Source organism: Emydura macquarii, unplaced genomic scaffold (assembly GCF_026122565.2).
Source record: "Emydura macquarii macquarii isolate MOO-44397 ecotype Brisbane River unplaced genomic scaffold, CSIRO-AGI_Emac_v2 contig_3692, whole genome shotgun sequence".
NCBI classification, from domain to species: Eukaryota; Metazoa; Chordata; order Testudines; family Chelidae; genus Emydura; species Emydura macquarii.
The window spans coordinates 8,694,582-8,710,300 of NW_027133829.1; the positions used below are offsets into that span (position 1 = coordinate 8,694,582).

At 40.4% G+C, this 15,719-nt stretch overlaps 1 protein-coding gene across 5 annotated transcripts in view; it reads left to right on the forward strand.

Moving 5' to 3' along the window:
• PCGF6 (polycomb group ring finger 6) overlaps positions 1-15,719 on the forward strand; it is a 62,238-nt gene that overhangs the window by 34,280 nt on the left and 12,239 nt on the right. Inside the window, exons 10-11 of one of the 5 annotated variants that reach the window (XR_010917819.1) lie at positions 10,428-10,547; positions 11,296-12,929. The exons of 2 other annotated variants lie outside the window; for them this stretch is intronic. Coding sequence is in view for 1 of the 3 variants with exons in the window: in XM_067537135.1 (XP_067393236.1) it covers positions 11,296-11,352 (57 nt within the window). In the remaining 2 variants the exon portion in view is untranslated. Of the gene's footprint in view, positions 1-10,427; positions 10,548-11,295; positions 12,930-15,719 lie in introns of those variants that run through there. 2 more of the 5 variants (XR_010917820.1, XM_067537135.1) reach the window with 2 other exon arrangements.

Sequence of the window (15,719 nt, forward strand, 5' to 3'; positions counted from 1 at the left end):
CTTAGCGCCAATACTTGGAAATATTTCCTAAGTGACCGATGGGTAATAGCAAATTATTTTAGAGGTGCACCAGGGAAATATTGTGTGTCCAACGTAGTGTAGGATATTGGTGCACGACTGCATTCTATTGTAAACTATGCTTTAATCTAAACCCAAAATTCTGAAAAGGGTGTTTAATGTTAACTCTGATTCTAACACACATCCCCTGTAGAAAACTGTGTTGAAGCAATATTACATTTGTCCAGCAAAAATAAAAATAAGGCAAGAAATGCAAAAGCTTGTGTCCAGCAGCAAGTTTCATTCTGTGCAGTCACACACATGCATTTAACTTCCCTGGAGAATGTCTGTTGGGGAACCCCATTTCAAATAGAGGACTGTGGATGGGTGCTAGTTTTGAGGAGTCCCTCGCAGCACAGCTCCTCTCCCAGAGCATCAGGGGGCTGCCAGGAGTCCCATGGTTAGTGCAGAGGCACAGGCTATCCATATGGATAGCCCTGAAGCCCCAACAGATCCCCAATATCTGTTGGGTTTGTGGGCTGCACCCCAATTTCTGCCCTGAGCAGAACAAATCCCAACCCTCTTCCTTTGGCCTCTGACAGAAGAATTCAAAGAAAACGCTATAAGTGTAACCTAGCCCGGTTTCCTGGAAATAAATTGAAATGTTGGACCCACTGGCAACCCAAGCTCATTGCTGACATAGTGAGAGCAGTTATAACAGGGGTTCTCAAACTCAGGGTTGTGACCCCTCAGGGGGTCACAAGGTTATTGGGGGGTGTCGCAATCTGTTATCCCCCACACATGCTGATAAGGCTGGCATGGCATGGGCGTGGAGGAGGTCATCACAGCCTGAAATACTTTCAAAGGGGGTCCCAGCAAAAAAAAAGTTTGAGAACCTCTGAGCTCTAATGATGTAGCTCTTTTTGCAAGCTGCAGTAAGTGACAAGGAGCTTCATTGCACTGTGAAGAACGATGCTTAGATTTGATTTACTTCACGGTCTGGAAGGTGCTCTCTCAAACCTAAGTGCTTCAAATCTCATCCTTAAGCCAAAGATTTTCATCTTTAGAAAGCATTATTGGGAGGGGACTTTCAGGGAAATTGTATTGGTCTCATTTTTTGTCGTGAGTGGATCTGCCTGGTTGATATGTTGCTGGATGATGTCCATAAGAATGGCCGTGCTGGGTCAGACCAATGGTCCATCTAGCCTAGTATCCTGTCTTCTGACAGTGGCCAATGCCAGATGCTTCAAAGGGAATGAATAGAACAGGGCAATCGTCAAGTGATCCATCCCCTGTAATCCAGTCCCAATATCTGCCAGTCAGAGGCCTAGGGACATCCAGGTCATGAGGTTGCTTCCCTGACCATCTAATAGCCAATTGATGGTCTAATCACTACTCCAGGAGGATTGTTGATTAGAGATGCATCCTGTATTTTCAAAATCGGTACATTAATTGATTGCAACATTGGTGGACAAGAAAAGAGAGAAATCTTGAGGATTCTTAGGCACTTCATCTCAGGATGCAAAATCTGGTGGTGGTCTCAAGTACAGTTTTAAACAGCTTTATTTTGTTGCAGAACCCATTAAGATGACCAAACAGTTCAGATAAGTGCTGCTTCTTCTTTTTTGAGCTAATTGTTAAGATCTGTCAAAGCCAGTTCACAGACATACCCTACAATCTTGCAGCACCTCTTCAAACTCTGCAGTATCACTTTTTCAGGATTGGATTTCTCTGTTTAAGACCATCAGACCTTGCAAACCATTTTCTACCACTTCTTCATTCCAAAGTTTGCTATCTCAGCAAATTTGCACAAGTGATATCTGTTTTTGTTCTTTTCCCAAAAAGGCCTGAAATTTTACATGCAAGAAATCGGCAGCCACCACAAGATTAATAATTTTCACCATTGCCTTCCTGGTATGGTCGTAATTCAGGGACTTTCCATGCAGGGCTTTTTGATGGATTTTATACTGAGTTATAGGAGATGTAATATCCTCTCCTAAGAGTCCCACCAAACCACTCTTGGAGGCAACAATGCCCCTCGCTCCATCCATCATGATGCAGAAACATTTATCAAAACCATCATATTCATTTTTGTCATAGATCACTACCCCTGTTGTAGTTCTGTGCAGAGAGAATAGGTTCAGTATCTCCTTGTGTAACGTGTAGTCATCCAAATGAATATGAGCATTTAATAACTTCATTCAGTATTATCGCAACTCTCTTCTAGGGCTAGAGGACAAATAAGTGCACTTCTGAGTCATATTTTTCATGTGCACATTCATTCATGTCTGCAACTAATCTTGCTACCATCTGAGATGGTTACACAATTTCAAAATTTCTCATAATCTTGTCATCATCAAAAGCCTTAGCTGTTTCTTCAATATAGCTAATTCTAGCAACACAGCATAAGATGCTCCAGGTTTGATTTTTCTCCCCCCTCCCACCCTTCCTTCTCCCAGTTATAGTTGCAGTAATAGTAAATCCTTTTGTAGTGTTTGCACTCACCTTTTAAATAGCTGCAATAACTTCTCAAGACTCTGTTTACTTTTTTCTCTTCATGTAACAACTTGTAGTCGTGACTGGGTTTGTTCTCATTATAACCTTGATAACACCTACAAATGCAAGACACCAGGCTTTTCATTGCTTTCAGTGACTAAATAGTCACTTTCCCACCAATCTTGGAATGCTGCATTTTGGAATATTAAGTGTAATCTACTAGGAAAACGTATTAATAACAAGAAAATATATCTAGATTGGTTTTCATAAACAAATGACACACCTTGTAAAACTTGAAAGTCGACAGCTGGGTTTCAGACTAACATGTTGCTTCTTTGGCAGATTAATACAACATGAACGTAATTTAGCGTTAAACTTTGTGTTCCTTGTGAATCGTCTTTTAGTCTCGCTGCAAGCTGAAGTTCATTTTGTAAAGTGCCAGTCTTGCCATATGCTTCAGTTGTAGCTTGGTTTCTAAAGATACTTGAACATCTGTTTTTGTCAGTGCTTTACCTTTTTAAAAGTTTATTCTATTTCAGGGATTGATTTATCTTCCAGGTGTTTTGTTTGTTTTTGTTTTGTTGTGTTGTGTTCTCCCACCCCAAAACACACAGAATTAATTTAAAAAAACCCCGAAAGTGGTTTCTAAAATTAAGCATAGCTATGTATGCAGCTTGTGGGATTCATTGTGAGAAGTGATCCAACAAATATTGGGACTGAATTTTTAAAAAGGCTGGATAATTTTATTATCAAACAAAACTGTAGAGTAAGAATAATATGTACCTTTCTTTTCAAAAAGCACTTTGTAATCCTTGAATGAAAGGCCCTGTGAGCATAAAGAATGCTTACTAAAAAGTTTTCCCAGGCATGAGCTGTGGGGCCAGAGAAGGAGTACTTTCCTCTGCAAAACCCCATGTACAGCATTGCAAAATTAGCTAGAATGCATTATCATAGAAATGTGGGACTGGAAGGGACCTTGATGGGTATCTAGTCCAGTGTCCTGCACCAAGACAGGATTAAGAATGATCTATTCTAGGCCATTCCTGACAGGTGTTTGTTTAAACTGTTCTTAAAAACCTCCAGTAACAGAGATTCCACAACCTCCCTAGGCAATTTGTTCCAGTACTTAACTACCCTGACAGTTGGGAAGTTTTTCCTAATGTCTATCCTAAACCTCTCTTGATGCAATTAAAGCCCATTGCTTCTTGTCCTGTCCTCAGAGATTAACGAGACCAATATATCACCCTCTTCTTTGTAACAACCTTTTACATCATTGAAGACTGTTATCATGTCCCCTCTCAGTCTTCTCTTCTCCAGCCTAAACAAACCCAATTTTTTCAATCTTTCCTCATAGGTCATGTTTTCTAGACCTTTCATCATTTTTGTTGCTCTCCTTCGGATTTTCTCCAATTTGTCCACATCTTTCCTGAAGTGTGGTTCCCAGAACTGGATACACTACTCCAGTTAAGGCCTTATCAATGCTGAGCATAGTGCAAAAATTACTTCTTGTGTCTTGCTTACAACATTCCTGCTAATACATCCCAGAATAATGTTCACTTTTTTTTGCAACAGTGTTACATTTTTTTACTCGTATTTGGTTTGTTATCCACTGTAACCCCCTGATCCTTTTCTGAAGTTCTCCTTCCTAGGCAGTCATTTCCCATTTTGTATTTTTGCAATTGGTTATTTCTTCCTAACAGTAATACTTTGCATTTGTCCTTATGGAATTTCATCCTATTTATTTCAGACCATTTCTCCAGTTTGTCAAGATCATTTTGAATTCTAATCCTGTCTTCCGAAGTGCTTGCAACCCCTCCCAGCTTGGTATTGTCCACAGACTTTATAAGTGTACTCTGTATGCCATTATCCAAATCATTTATGAAGGTATTGAATAGAATGGGACTCAGGACAGATCCCTCTGGGACCCCACTCAAAATGTCCTTCCAGCTCGATTGTGAACCGTTGATAATCACTCTGAGTACGCTTTTCCAGCCAGTTGTGTACCCACCTTATTAGGTTCATCTAGGCTATATTTCTCCAGTTTGCTTATGAGAAGGTCATGTGAGGCAGTATCAAAAGCCTTACTAAAGTCGAGATATATCATATCTACTGCTTATGGAAGTATCTAGTATTACCACTGCTGGAAGGTGGTCACAAGGCGTGGCGGACCATTATTCTGTCTGACTTATGATCTTGAGCCAATGAACAAATATGCACAGTATTGTGTATTAGAAACTAAATCTTAAAACATCTGTGTTTGTGTTTGCTTATTTTAAATTTCTCATAGCTTGAATTACAAGAGAAGAATGTGATCCACCATTAAATACATCTCAGAATCCCTAGTTACCTTCTCAGGGCAATGAGATCACTCTGTGACCATGAATTGGATCACGTGGGTGAGAGAGAAAAGCCAATGCTTTGTTGAATGCGTGGGAACAACCCATTTTCCTTCTTGCACCTCTACCCTCTGCTGCAAAAGTGCAATATGAATAGTCCATTATTTAGTGACACATTTTTGTGAAAGGCATAAAAGAGTTCCCCTTATACCTTGCCCTTGGCATAGAGGTGTTGCAGTTCTACTGTGAAAAGGGAAATGCTCTGTCAGTAGCTGTCTTTTGTACCCTGCTGTCCAGTTTCTTTTCTCAGTTCTTCCTGAGCTACAAAGGAAGATCTTTGATCTGATTTAGCCATCATGACTCTTTCTGTAGAGCATATCCCAAAAGACTCCCCTCTGGAGGAGTTTTATTCTTGCTCTTCTTCAGAATGTTGGTTTGGGAAAGTGGAGCACTGTTTGTTGTTGTTGTTGCTTTTTTATGACCTTAAAGGGCAGTGAACAATGGGGTTTCCATCTGCATATTCTTCTTTGAAGTTTACAGCTGGGCATTGCTGATGCGATCCTATTCCCATTTGTTAACTCAGGGAGACTTGCTCTACAGCAGAGGTCACTTCAGATTTTGCTTTGCGAAGGAATCACGTTTCATTTTCCTTTTATACTGAGCACATCTTAATTCTCCTTAACAGGATCTGTAGTAAGCTATCTCACTTTTCCTTTATAAGCACCATATGGTGGGAGCTCACTGCTTTTTTTAAGAGGGTGTTGAATGTAGATATAAAATACTTTTTTTTTAAGTGAAGTTACTTACAAAACAAAGAACAGTACAAATGTAGCTTTTTCTACATTAGCTCCCAGCTTCTGTTAGCATGTAAGCAGCTACAGTGTTTCAGTAAGGTTAGCTTTTGGATTAAAAGAATATTTCCTGAGTGATTAGGTCAAAGTTTTATTTTTGCCAATAGTTCCATTTGAAAATTCTTCCATTGAGGAATACTTTGCTGTATTTTTCCTGAAAACAATAATTTCCCTGGTGAATCTATGGTAAAACAAGATTGGCTATTGGCCGTAAAACCCACAGTAAACAAATTGGTGCCTGTGCCTGAATAGAGAAGACAGAGCATTGTCAACAATTAGAACAAACTGGTGGTGAAGGCAGAGAACAGTATATGATCTTATTTTCCCAAGGTGCAGAGAGGATATTAAGTATCTAAGAAATATCAAATCCGGTAGATTACAGGTAGGACAGGTAGAATCGCAGTGTGAAAAAGGTAGGACATCACGCCATCCTACCTTACATCAGGCACAAAGTAAATAGGACTTTTCCTCAGCAGTCTCCTCATAATGTTCCTTTAAGATTTAGCAATGGATTGCTAGATAGCCTCAGGATGAAAAGATGAATCTCTTCTATGCTGGAGGAAGAGGCAGGAAAGCTAGCGAGCTGGCACTAATAAGCTGGTATTGTTCTCTGCATTCTTGCCCATCAATTCTATAGTTGGTAAGTATTTGTCATGCTGCAGGCCCATAGCTGCCACCTTGGAAGAGGGTGAAATAGCTGAATGAGAATCTGAGGCCAGATACATTGGTGCACCATGGCTATTCTGTGTCCCCAGAGTGGCACAGAACAGCCACAGAGAATGAGTAAATTTGCTCCTGGAGATATAGAACGTAGCTTGTTTGGTCTCTGTGGACACAGAGAAAATTTGCCATCCAGGGGAAAAAGCAGTGTCTTGCAATATTCCACAGTGACCACTCTGACTGCTGAAGGGTTCTGAAAGGAAATCGTATCCATTCATCCATTTCTCTCGGTGCCACCCCTTTTCTTTAGACAAATCTGTTATTGCTATTTACTTGGAATAAAATAAATTGTTAATCTTGCTAGCCTTATGAGTGCTGAGGTGTGTCTGACAGTTACCTGAGGAGGAGAATCATGATAGTTGAAACTTATAGGGCCAGCTTCCGCCTGAAGAAAGCAGGTGCAACTCCATTGAACTTAGCATGGTTGTATCTGCTTACATAAGAACATAGGGCTGGAAGGGATCTCCCAGGTCATCGAGTGCTGTCCACTCCTATTGCAGGCAACCCCGTCATATAATCCCGTTCATAAATTTATCAAGGTCTGTCTTAAAACCAGTTTGGTTTCTTGCCCCCCACTCCTCCTATGGGGAGACCATCCCACACGCTCACTCCTCTGATGGTTAGAAACCTTCTTCTAAGTACACCAGATCTGCATTTGCCCCATGTACATTTCATCCCGTGACTATCTTTCATCCAGTGATTTCAGGAGAGCTTGACAAAAGCGGTATCTTCCCCGTTTTATAAAGTGGGAAGTGTGGGTCTGGATTGCTGCAGTGCCTTGCTGAAGGTCAGACAGAAGTTTGATGCAGACCTGGGAATACAACACAGATCTTATGACTCTTAATGCCTTGTTCTGACTACTAGGTGATGGTGCTTACAATGTCTAATCAACAATTTATTTGCAGTCATGTTTTATTATCTTGGCTCTTCTTTGGACTCTCTTCAGAGTATTGGCCTCTTCCTTATTAGCTAAATGGCAATTTATATAGCCAGTGATTGAATTTGGATTCTTATTAAATATGTAGACTGGCTACATTGATCATTAAAGCACTGCTTCTTCACCTCTATCTACCTTTCTGTCTATCCATCTCCCATCACTATAGCATCTGAATACTCTGATCAGTCTTCCTGCTTTGTTCTGTTCAAGAGAGAGATATTGCCACTTTTTTCCCCTTCAAGACAGAGGGTTTTGTTTCCTGCAGCAGCATTAGGCTGCCAGACAGATCTAAGGAGTCAAGATGCTAAAGGAGAAAGTTAAATAGTTTTATCCCTAAATGCGATTAGCTTCCTTTTTCTCTAAAAGAGCTATGTGGCACTGCAGACAGACCTGGAGCTATTTTTGTAACAGAAATCCATCCTGCAGACAAAACATGGAGGTGTTTGAACAACACCATCTGAAAAGAGTTCCTAAGGGAATTAAAAAGGGCATGCCATGTCAGTGTGGAAAACCTAATGCAGCTCTGTTGACTATTTAACTGTCTCTTTGAGACCTAGTCCTTAATTTTTATATTAGAGAAAATCTGAATGGCAGAGTTTTGTAAGCATCTGATGTCACAAAACAAGCAAATGAATAACAGCTCTTTTCTTAAAGTCATTGTTGATAAATGCACAGTAGTGCATATTGTAATGTAAAACATAATCCTAATGATCCATAGAAAGTGATGGGATCTGAATTAGCTGTTACCACTCAAAAAAGAGATCTTGGAATCATTATGGATAGTTCTTGAAAACATCTGCTCAACGTGCAGCAGCAGCCAAAAAAACCTAACACAATGTTAGGAACAATTAGGGAAGGGTTAGATAAGAAGACAGAAAGTATCATAATGCCACTATATAACTCCATGGTATACCCACACCTTGAATACTGCGTGCAGTTCTGGTCTCCCAGAACAAGATCTATTAGAATCGGAAAAAGTACAGAGAAGAGCAACAAAAATGATTAGGGGTATGAAGCAGCTTCCAGATGAGGAGAGATTTAAAAAGACTGGAGCTGTTTAGTTTAGAAAAGAGATGAGTAAGGGGCGGATATGATAAAAGTCTATAAAATCATGAATGGTGTGGAAAAATGAATAAGGAAGTGCTGTTTACCCTTTCACATAACACAAGAACCAGGGGTCACACAATTAAATTAATAGGCAGCAAGTTTAAAACAAACTTAAGGAAGTACATCACACAACGCACCGTCAACCTGTGGAACTCATTGCTAGGTGATATTGTGAAGGCCAAAAGAACTGGTTTCAAAAAAGAATTAGATACATTCATGGAGGATAGGTCTATCAATGGATATTAGCCAACATGGTCAGGGATGCAACGCCATGCTCTGGATGTCCCTAAACCTCTGACTGCCAAAGCGGGGACTAGATGACACATGATGGATAACTCAATAAAGTGCCTTGTTCTGTTCATTCCCTGGCACTGGCCACTGTTGGAAGACGGGATACTGGGCTAGATGGACCCTTGGTCTGACCCAATATGGTGGTTCTTATGTTCTTGCTAGCATCCATTACATGGATAAAGTACTACTACTTAAAACAAAAAGTACAATAATATTCTCCCCAACACTGCAGTATCACTAGTGTGGCATTTTGTGCCATTACTGTAAAATACTATGATATCTGTACAATGGAGATAACGATATCAACATCCTTTGTAAAGCACGTTGAGATCTTCTGCTGAAAAGTGCTATCTAAGAGGTAGGTATTATTATTACTGCTGTTTAAAGGATGTTATAGGTTGGAACAGTGCCTCACACGCTAATGGTGTGTAACCCTTGCTTTATTACTTTGGCACATAATTAATCAAGATCACATATTAATTTACATGTGCACCTGGCACCTTTTCATTAGTATAATCAGTTACAGCTGAACATAAATAGAACTTTTGGTATGTCAATGACAATCAAAACCCCATTTCCTGTCATAAAAACTAATCAAAGCCTGTCCAAACAAACAGGTCTAATGCTGCATAAGTCAAACTCCTAAACAGCCACCAGAGGAAGCAGGTTTCAAAGGGGTGAGTTCTGGACTGGGACTATCCTTCCACCAACTGTGGAAATGTTTAACTGTAACCGATAGCACTCTTGGTGGAATGTTCACATGTCTCTTATCAGATGTGAAGGGCTCGACCTTGCACCATGGAAGTTTTAGGGGAGTTTTGCCATTAACTTACTGGGAGCAGGCTCCAGGGGAGTCAGCGAACCATGATTTCATAAAAGAATAGATGCCTTTTGTCACTTACATTTCAGTCAAGATTTTAGATGCTGCACGCTTAGCAGAGCACTTGGTGTAACTGCTAAAGAAATGCTTTTATGACTAGCTCAGAGCACGGAGAGAAGCAAAGTCATTCTGGCCCAGGAGCAGTAGTAAGAGGCATTCTGCCAAAAAGCTCTCCAGCACAGAATGGTGAGCGTGCCTGTTACTAACCCCTTTTTCCTGTGTGTTCTTTGACACACAACTCTGTCATAATCATCCAGGGAAGTGAAAAAGTGGTTTTGCTTTGGTTTTCTCTCCAAGATCAGTTAAATCCCCCAGTCTGTTTTTATATAAGAATAAAACATAAAAGCAATTTTGGGGGGAGAAGGGGAAGGAGGGATGTTAACTGGTTTCATGGGAGGGGAAACACTTCACTGTCTCTTTCGCATCCCTGGTAGATTATCACAGATACAAGTCTGGTGTCAAAGGATATGCAGTAGATGTTGCTGGGATGGAATCATACAAAACATATAGTCTGGAGATATAAACATTTATGGTTTATAGTCTGGTGGCTAATTTCACTAAAAACATGATGATATGCCTGCTTTTTAATCACACATTGAAGGAGCCATGTAGGAACAGTGTGTGGAGCTGCTGTACTAAACTGCCATGCCTTGACCTATATTAACATAGTGTTTTCAAAAACCTTTCACACCCTTTTGTGAGTGATAACTGTATGCAGGCCTAGTGTCAACATGAAATGTAATGTGTGTGTATGTGAACGTGTTAATGAAATGTGTACATCCAAAATAGCAACAAAATCATTTTGCCGTTAGCAGATGTATTGTTGCAGTCTTGGGAGAAGGGGCATTCAGTGTTAGACTTCTGCACCAGTCTTCTTGAATACGGGATATTTTATGTGGAAAAGTAAATATCAAGCAGCACCTGGACAGAATGTGAGATTTTAATTTTTGTATTGTTGACTTATCCAGAATTCCAGATGGGCAACTTCTAGAAATTGAATTAAAATAATACTTACTTATAGCACTCTTCATCTTCAGTGTGTTTGTGAATGTTAATACATGCACCCAGTAGGTAGTTATCACCTTTGACAAATGGGGAAACTAAGGCAGAGGGCTGAAGTGACTTGCTGAAGACCACAAAGTTTGTCAGAGCTAGGATTAGACTTCAGGATCTGCTGCCAGTCCCATGCTCAGACCATCCTAGAGATACTTCCCTCTTTTCTATGTAATACTTCAGTGCCTTCCTCACTTCTGGTAGGTTGTGTTAAAGAACCTTCAGCTGCTTGTCTGATGGTTGTGGTGGTGGTGGTTGAGCAGAGACCAGTGTGGCTTGTACAATGTCACCATTTACACGTCTAGACAGCTTCAGGATGGTTTTAAAATAAAAGCAAAATGATAATCTGTACTTGAAGAAACCGATTTTTAAATCTTTGGTTAGATTTCCTCACCTGAGGGGGGTGGCACTCCATTGCCTTGGCTTTTCGAAATTCAAGTTTATTGTATGGAAACAGGGAGGTACGGAAACATCTTTATATAATCTTCAGGAGATAGGAGGAAATGGACTTTTGGCAGACGGAGTTAAGATTCTGACAAACACAGTGGCTCTGTCTCCTGCTATAAAACTTCCCCCCGTTAGCTGTTTTGTTACTGGCATAATGAAATGTTTTCCTTTTCCCTCTAGGATGGTTTGCTTGTTCTGCACTATGGCCTTGTGGTATCTCCATTAACAATAACTTAAAGATTGCTAGAATATCAGAAGGTGAAAGGATCCAAAACACAAAAGCTTCTTCAATGCTGTGTCTCACCAAAGAAGGCCATCCTCCTTGCTTCCTGTCACTGGAAATAAATGAAGCCACCAATAACTGCTGTACACTTATAACTTAGCATTTGACTTTACCACTGTAAAAAATGCAGCTTCTGTAAGTACAGCTATAAACACTGCAATGCTCTATATTACAAATGACACTCCTTAAACTGTAGCTAGCTCAGGGAAAGCAGAACACTCAGAGTTGCTGTATTTATTTTAAAATGCTTCTTAAATCCACATGATTTTACAGGGTTAACTTGCTTTCTCCTCCACTAATCTTAATCTTGAGCAGGTCTGTAACTATTCTTATTTCCATAACACCTTACCTAATTCTGAAGTGTGTGGCTGGAATGCTGTCCTAAAGGATGATGATCAGTGGGTGGTGTTCCTTTGTCTGCGGAGGAGATACAATCATTTGCCTAGAAAGAATGTCAATAGCAAAGGACTTGATTTAGAAATAGCGAGGGGAGATTTTCCAGCTTGTTTGTAGGTCAACTTCACATGGGTTATGCACTGATTTTCATAGTTCTACCGGAAGCAGCATTAAGACATCATTTCTTGTCAAGGAAACAAATTTCATCTGCACTAGGTCCAGAACTGATAGTAGCTAGACTTGTTAACTTCTATATAACCATATACCTCATGGTAGCTATCATGGTTTTGCTCCCAGCGTGGATGGGCCAGTAGGTTATTCTGTGCACAGAGGATATCAGTGTATGGCTTTCCCTCCATCTGTGTGATATATGTGAAATAATTAGACTTTCAGCCTGCTCCCATTAAAGTCAATCAGCTGACTTGCTTGGCAGCAGAATCAAGCCTGTCATTTCTAACATCTCTCCTTACAAATGAGGGTCAAAAATGGAGAATCTCACCTTCTCTTCAGAGTACCGTATTGGAATGATCTTTGAATGCGTTAAGGTGGAGACTACTACCGGGTGCAGGGCAGTGGATTGAACATCTGTTACTACTACTGCTTCTATAGCTGCACAAAGATTAATAGGTAGTTTTTTTAATTTTAACATAACTGTAGCTCATGGTCACTTAATATTTAAATATTCTGTTCTGTTTGTTATGAGACTTTAATGATTTCTTCCACAGGTATAAAATTCAGAGGTGTGCGTGAGTAGGGTTTTACTGCATACTAGGCCTTAAGGGCCAGATTTAAGGTGGCTCCGTTCCTAACTCCCATTGACTTTAATGGAAGTTAGGTGCCTAGCTACCTTTAAAGATCTGCCCTTTAAGTCTTTAAAACAAATGTTTGTTTTGCCTGTGAAAATGACACTTTAAGAAAAAAGTAACTTTTTGTGACGCTTCTAAAAATGTAAAAAAAAAAAAAAAAAAAAAAATATTTTGTAGCCCAGATTTGACTTATTTTCAAGGTTTGTATAAAAGTAGTGCTGAAAATGAAGCAGAAAAGGGTATTATTTTGTAAACACTTTGTGCACTGTATTGATAAGAGATTATATCTTGTAAGAGTTAAATAAAGTTTTATTTTAGCCTACTTGAAATTCTTACGTTATGAGAAATATTTATTGCAAGGCTGCCCTTCTCCCCTTCACCCTAAAATCAAAGCCACTGAGATTAATGAGATGATTACTAGACATTTTTACTTAATCGGAATCTGCAAGTTTAATAAGGAAATTTGAAAGTCGTATTTAAAAATGCTTGATATCAATGGGGACTTTGAAATGTTACGAATTGGGATGCAGTGAAACCTCTGGGGGCTGCCTTTTTAATGAAGAATCCATCAAAAACAGAGGCTGATAACATGTTAAGACAAAAAATTATTGCCACAGACACAAGAAGCTGTAGGAGACTTCATTTTTAGATGAGTCCTTTTTTCACTGTGTGCTTCCATGTAATGCACTTCTTGTCAGATCCCATGCTTGATCCATTTAATCCATGTAATGCATTCCTTATCAGATCCAGTACGGCCATGTCTCTGGCTCTGATCTTCCTGACTTGATACTAAGGTAACCAGATGTTCCGATTTTATAGGGACAGTCCCGATATTCGGGGCGTTGTCTTATATAGATGTCTATTATCCCCCACGTCCTGTCCTGATTTTTCACACTTACTATCTGGTCATCCTACTTGTTACATGTCATCAAACCGTCGATATGGCTGCTTCCTGTTTCATTACCATTTACTTAATCTTTTTCTGTGTGTCATTTTAAAGAAATGACTATTAACAATTGTCAGGTGTTACATTGCAAACTCTCACTTCATCCAAACTTGTGTTACATGCCTACAGAAGGGCTTATTTTAAAAGATGAATGGCCATATAAAAGCCTGGACTAATTTAAATCATGGTCATTTCAGAATGTCCATCTTTACAATAGACCATTTGTGCTACAGTTCTGATTTTTGCATAGCCTCAACATTACTACAGTGTTATTGCTAAGAGCTGCTCTCCCCTCAAAGAAGCCTACCATCATTTCTGATGCAGAAGTCGATCTCTCGCTGAAAAGAAATGCTCTTGGATCACAATTTGGCTAATCCATTTTCCCTGGTTTGTTGGTTAGTACTGTGCACAGTACCAGTAACCACACCAGAGAAGCTGTTGCAGGTTGTTGTCTTTACACCTGGTTTTTGCCATATCCTTGAGGAAAGTTTGCCCATGTGATAAACCTGTCACCGTGTGGTAGCTACAATGTTAACATGCAGTGGAAGAGGCTTTATTTTAAATAAATAAATATACTAGGAGGTGAGGCTTGGGTGTAGTTTTGCTGCTGCTACTATTGTTTTTGGGATGCGTGTAGCATGGCCTCTGTGATTCCGCCATTTCCCATTTTCCCTCTCTTCCTTCCTCCATTTCTCTCCTGTCACTGCCTCCATACAGCACAACATGGAGTCAGCCTGTTCTTCTGGCCAAGGAGTCCTGAAAATAAAGCATTCTGCTGCCCTGCCATTCAGTGTGTGTTCAGTGCACTGGCGTAGGAGATGACTGTTCATCTTTTGACATGCACCTGCAGCACCTAATCAGTATCTGTTGGCACTTGGACACAGAGTGGGGTGATGTCTAATCACTGCCAGACTGATCTGTGGGCTGCTCAGGTTCCTGCATGAAAGCTGCACTTGGTTCTGTTTGTTTTGAAGATGTCCCAGCCTTCATTCACTTCCCCACAGCTGCCCTTGCGGCTGCTTGATTTTCTGCTTGATGGTCTCCTTAGTCTTTGGCTTTCTTCCAATGACTTCTGGCCTTGTTGATGGAGGATCTGAAGCAGCAGGCCCTCTTTGGGATGGTTTCGGTGTCCTCTTGGGAGATGTGCCAACTTCTCACTCTTGAAGGGAGGTGTAGGGGGTCAGGGAGCGGGACAGCTGTCTCACAACTAAGTCCATTGCTGTCTTCTTTGACAGAACAGTTGCTGTTTTTTCTGGTTTCCTGCATGTCAGTAACGTGGCTCATAAACCCTGACTTGTGCCTTAGCGTGAATGGATTTCCAGTTCTCCTGACATGTGCTGGCAGAGTCGCATCTAAGTGAATTCAAAATGTAGCATTTTAAAAAAGAAAACCGGGCTACAAAACAGCCACCTCCGAACCTTCTTCGCCAGTGATGTTAGCAATTCCACTTGATTCATCCCCGCTGCTGTTTGCTTCCGACAGATCCAGAGTTATGAGGAGAAAAGCACAGAGGTATGTGAAAATGGGTCGCTCAGAATCCCTTCATCCAGACAGGCTGGGAATGAGCTACCCTAACAAAATGTATATTTCAGTTATCTCTTGACATCCTATGCTGCACCACACACAGTTCTTTGCAGCGCCCCAGACTGCAGAATACCTGAGCCAATAGAACCTTTAACGCTTTGTTCTCTGGACACAAGATGAGTCCAGTAAAATACATTGATGAGATGCTGGTCTGTGTCAGGTGCTTCTTTTCAGTGGCTCATTACCTCGTGATTTAAGTGAGCACCTGTTAACGGCCCCCATAACACTTTGAGATTACATCCCGCAGCCTCTATTTCTATCTCTGTTCAGATTCTTGGGAAATCTGCATCTCATCCATCCACATTCAGCGTAGATTAACCCTATCAGCTGAGAGGTATCCCACAAACACCAGAGCAGGAAGCTTGTATGTATTTTCTTTTAAGTTGAGGTGCTGAGCATCTACAACCACTGCTGATTTCAATGAGAACCACAGGTGCTCTGTAGTACCTTGCAGGATCATGTAATTCTCAATTCCAAAAACTGAGATGCCATACGTATGCTATATATTCCATATATGTACAGTATATTAGTTGTCTGCTTGAATCTATAGGTGGTTTTAAGTTTACTGATTCTGCTGTATCTGATCCCT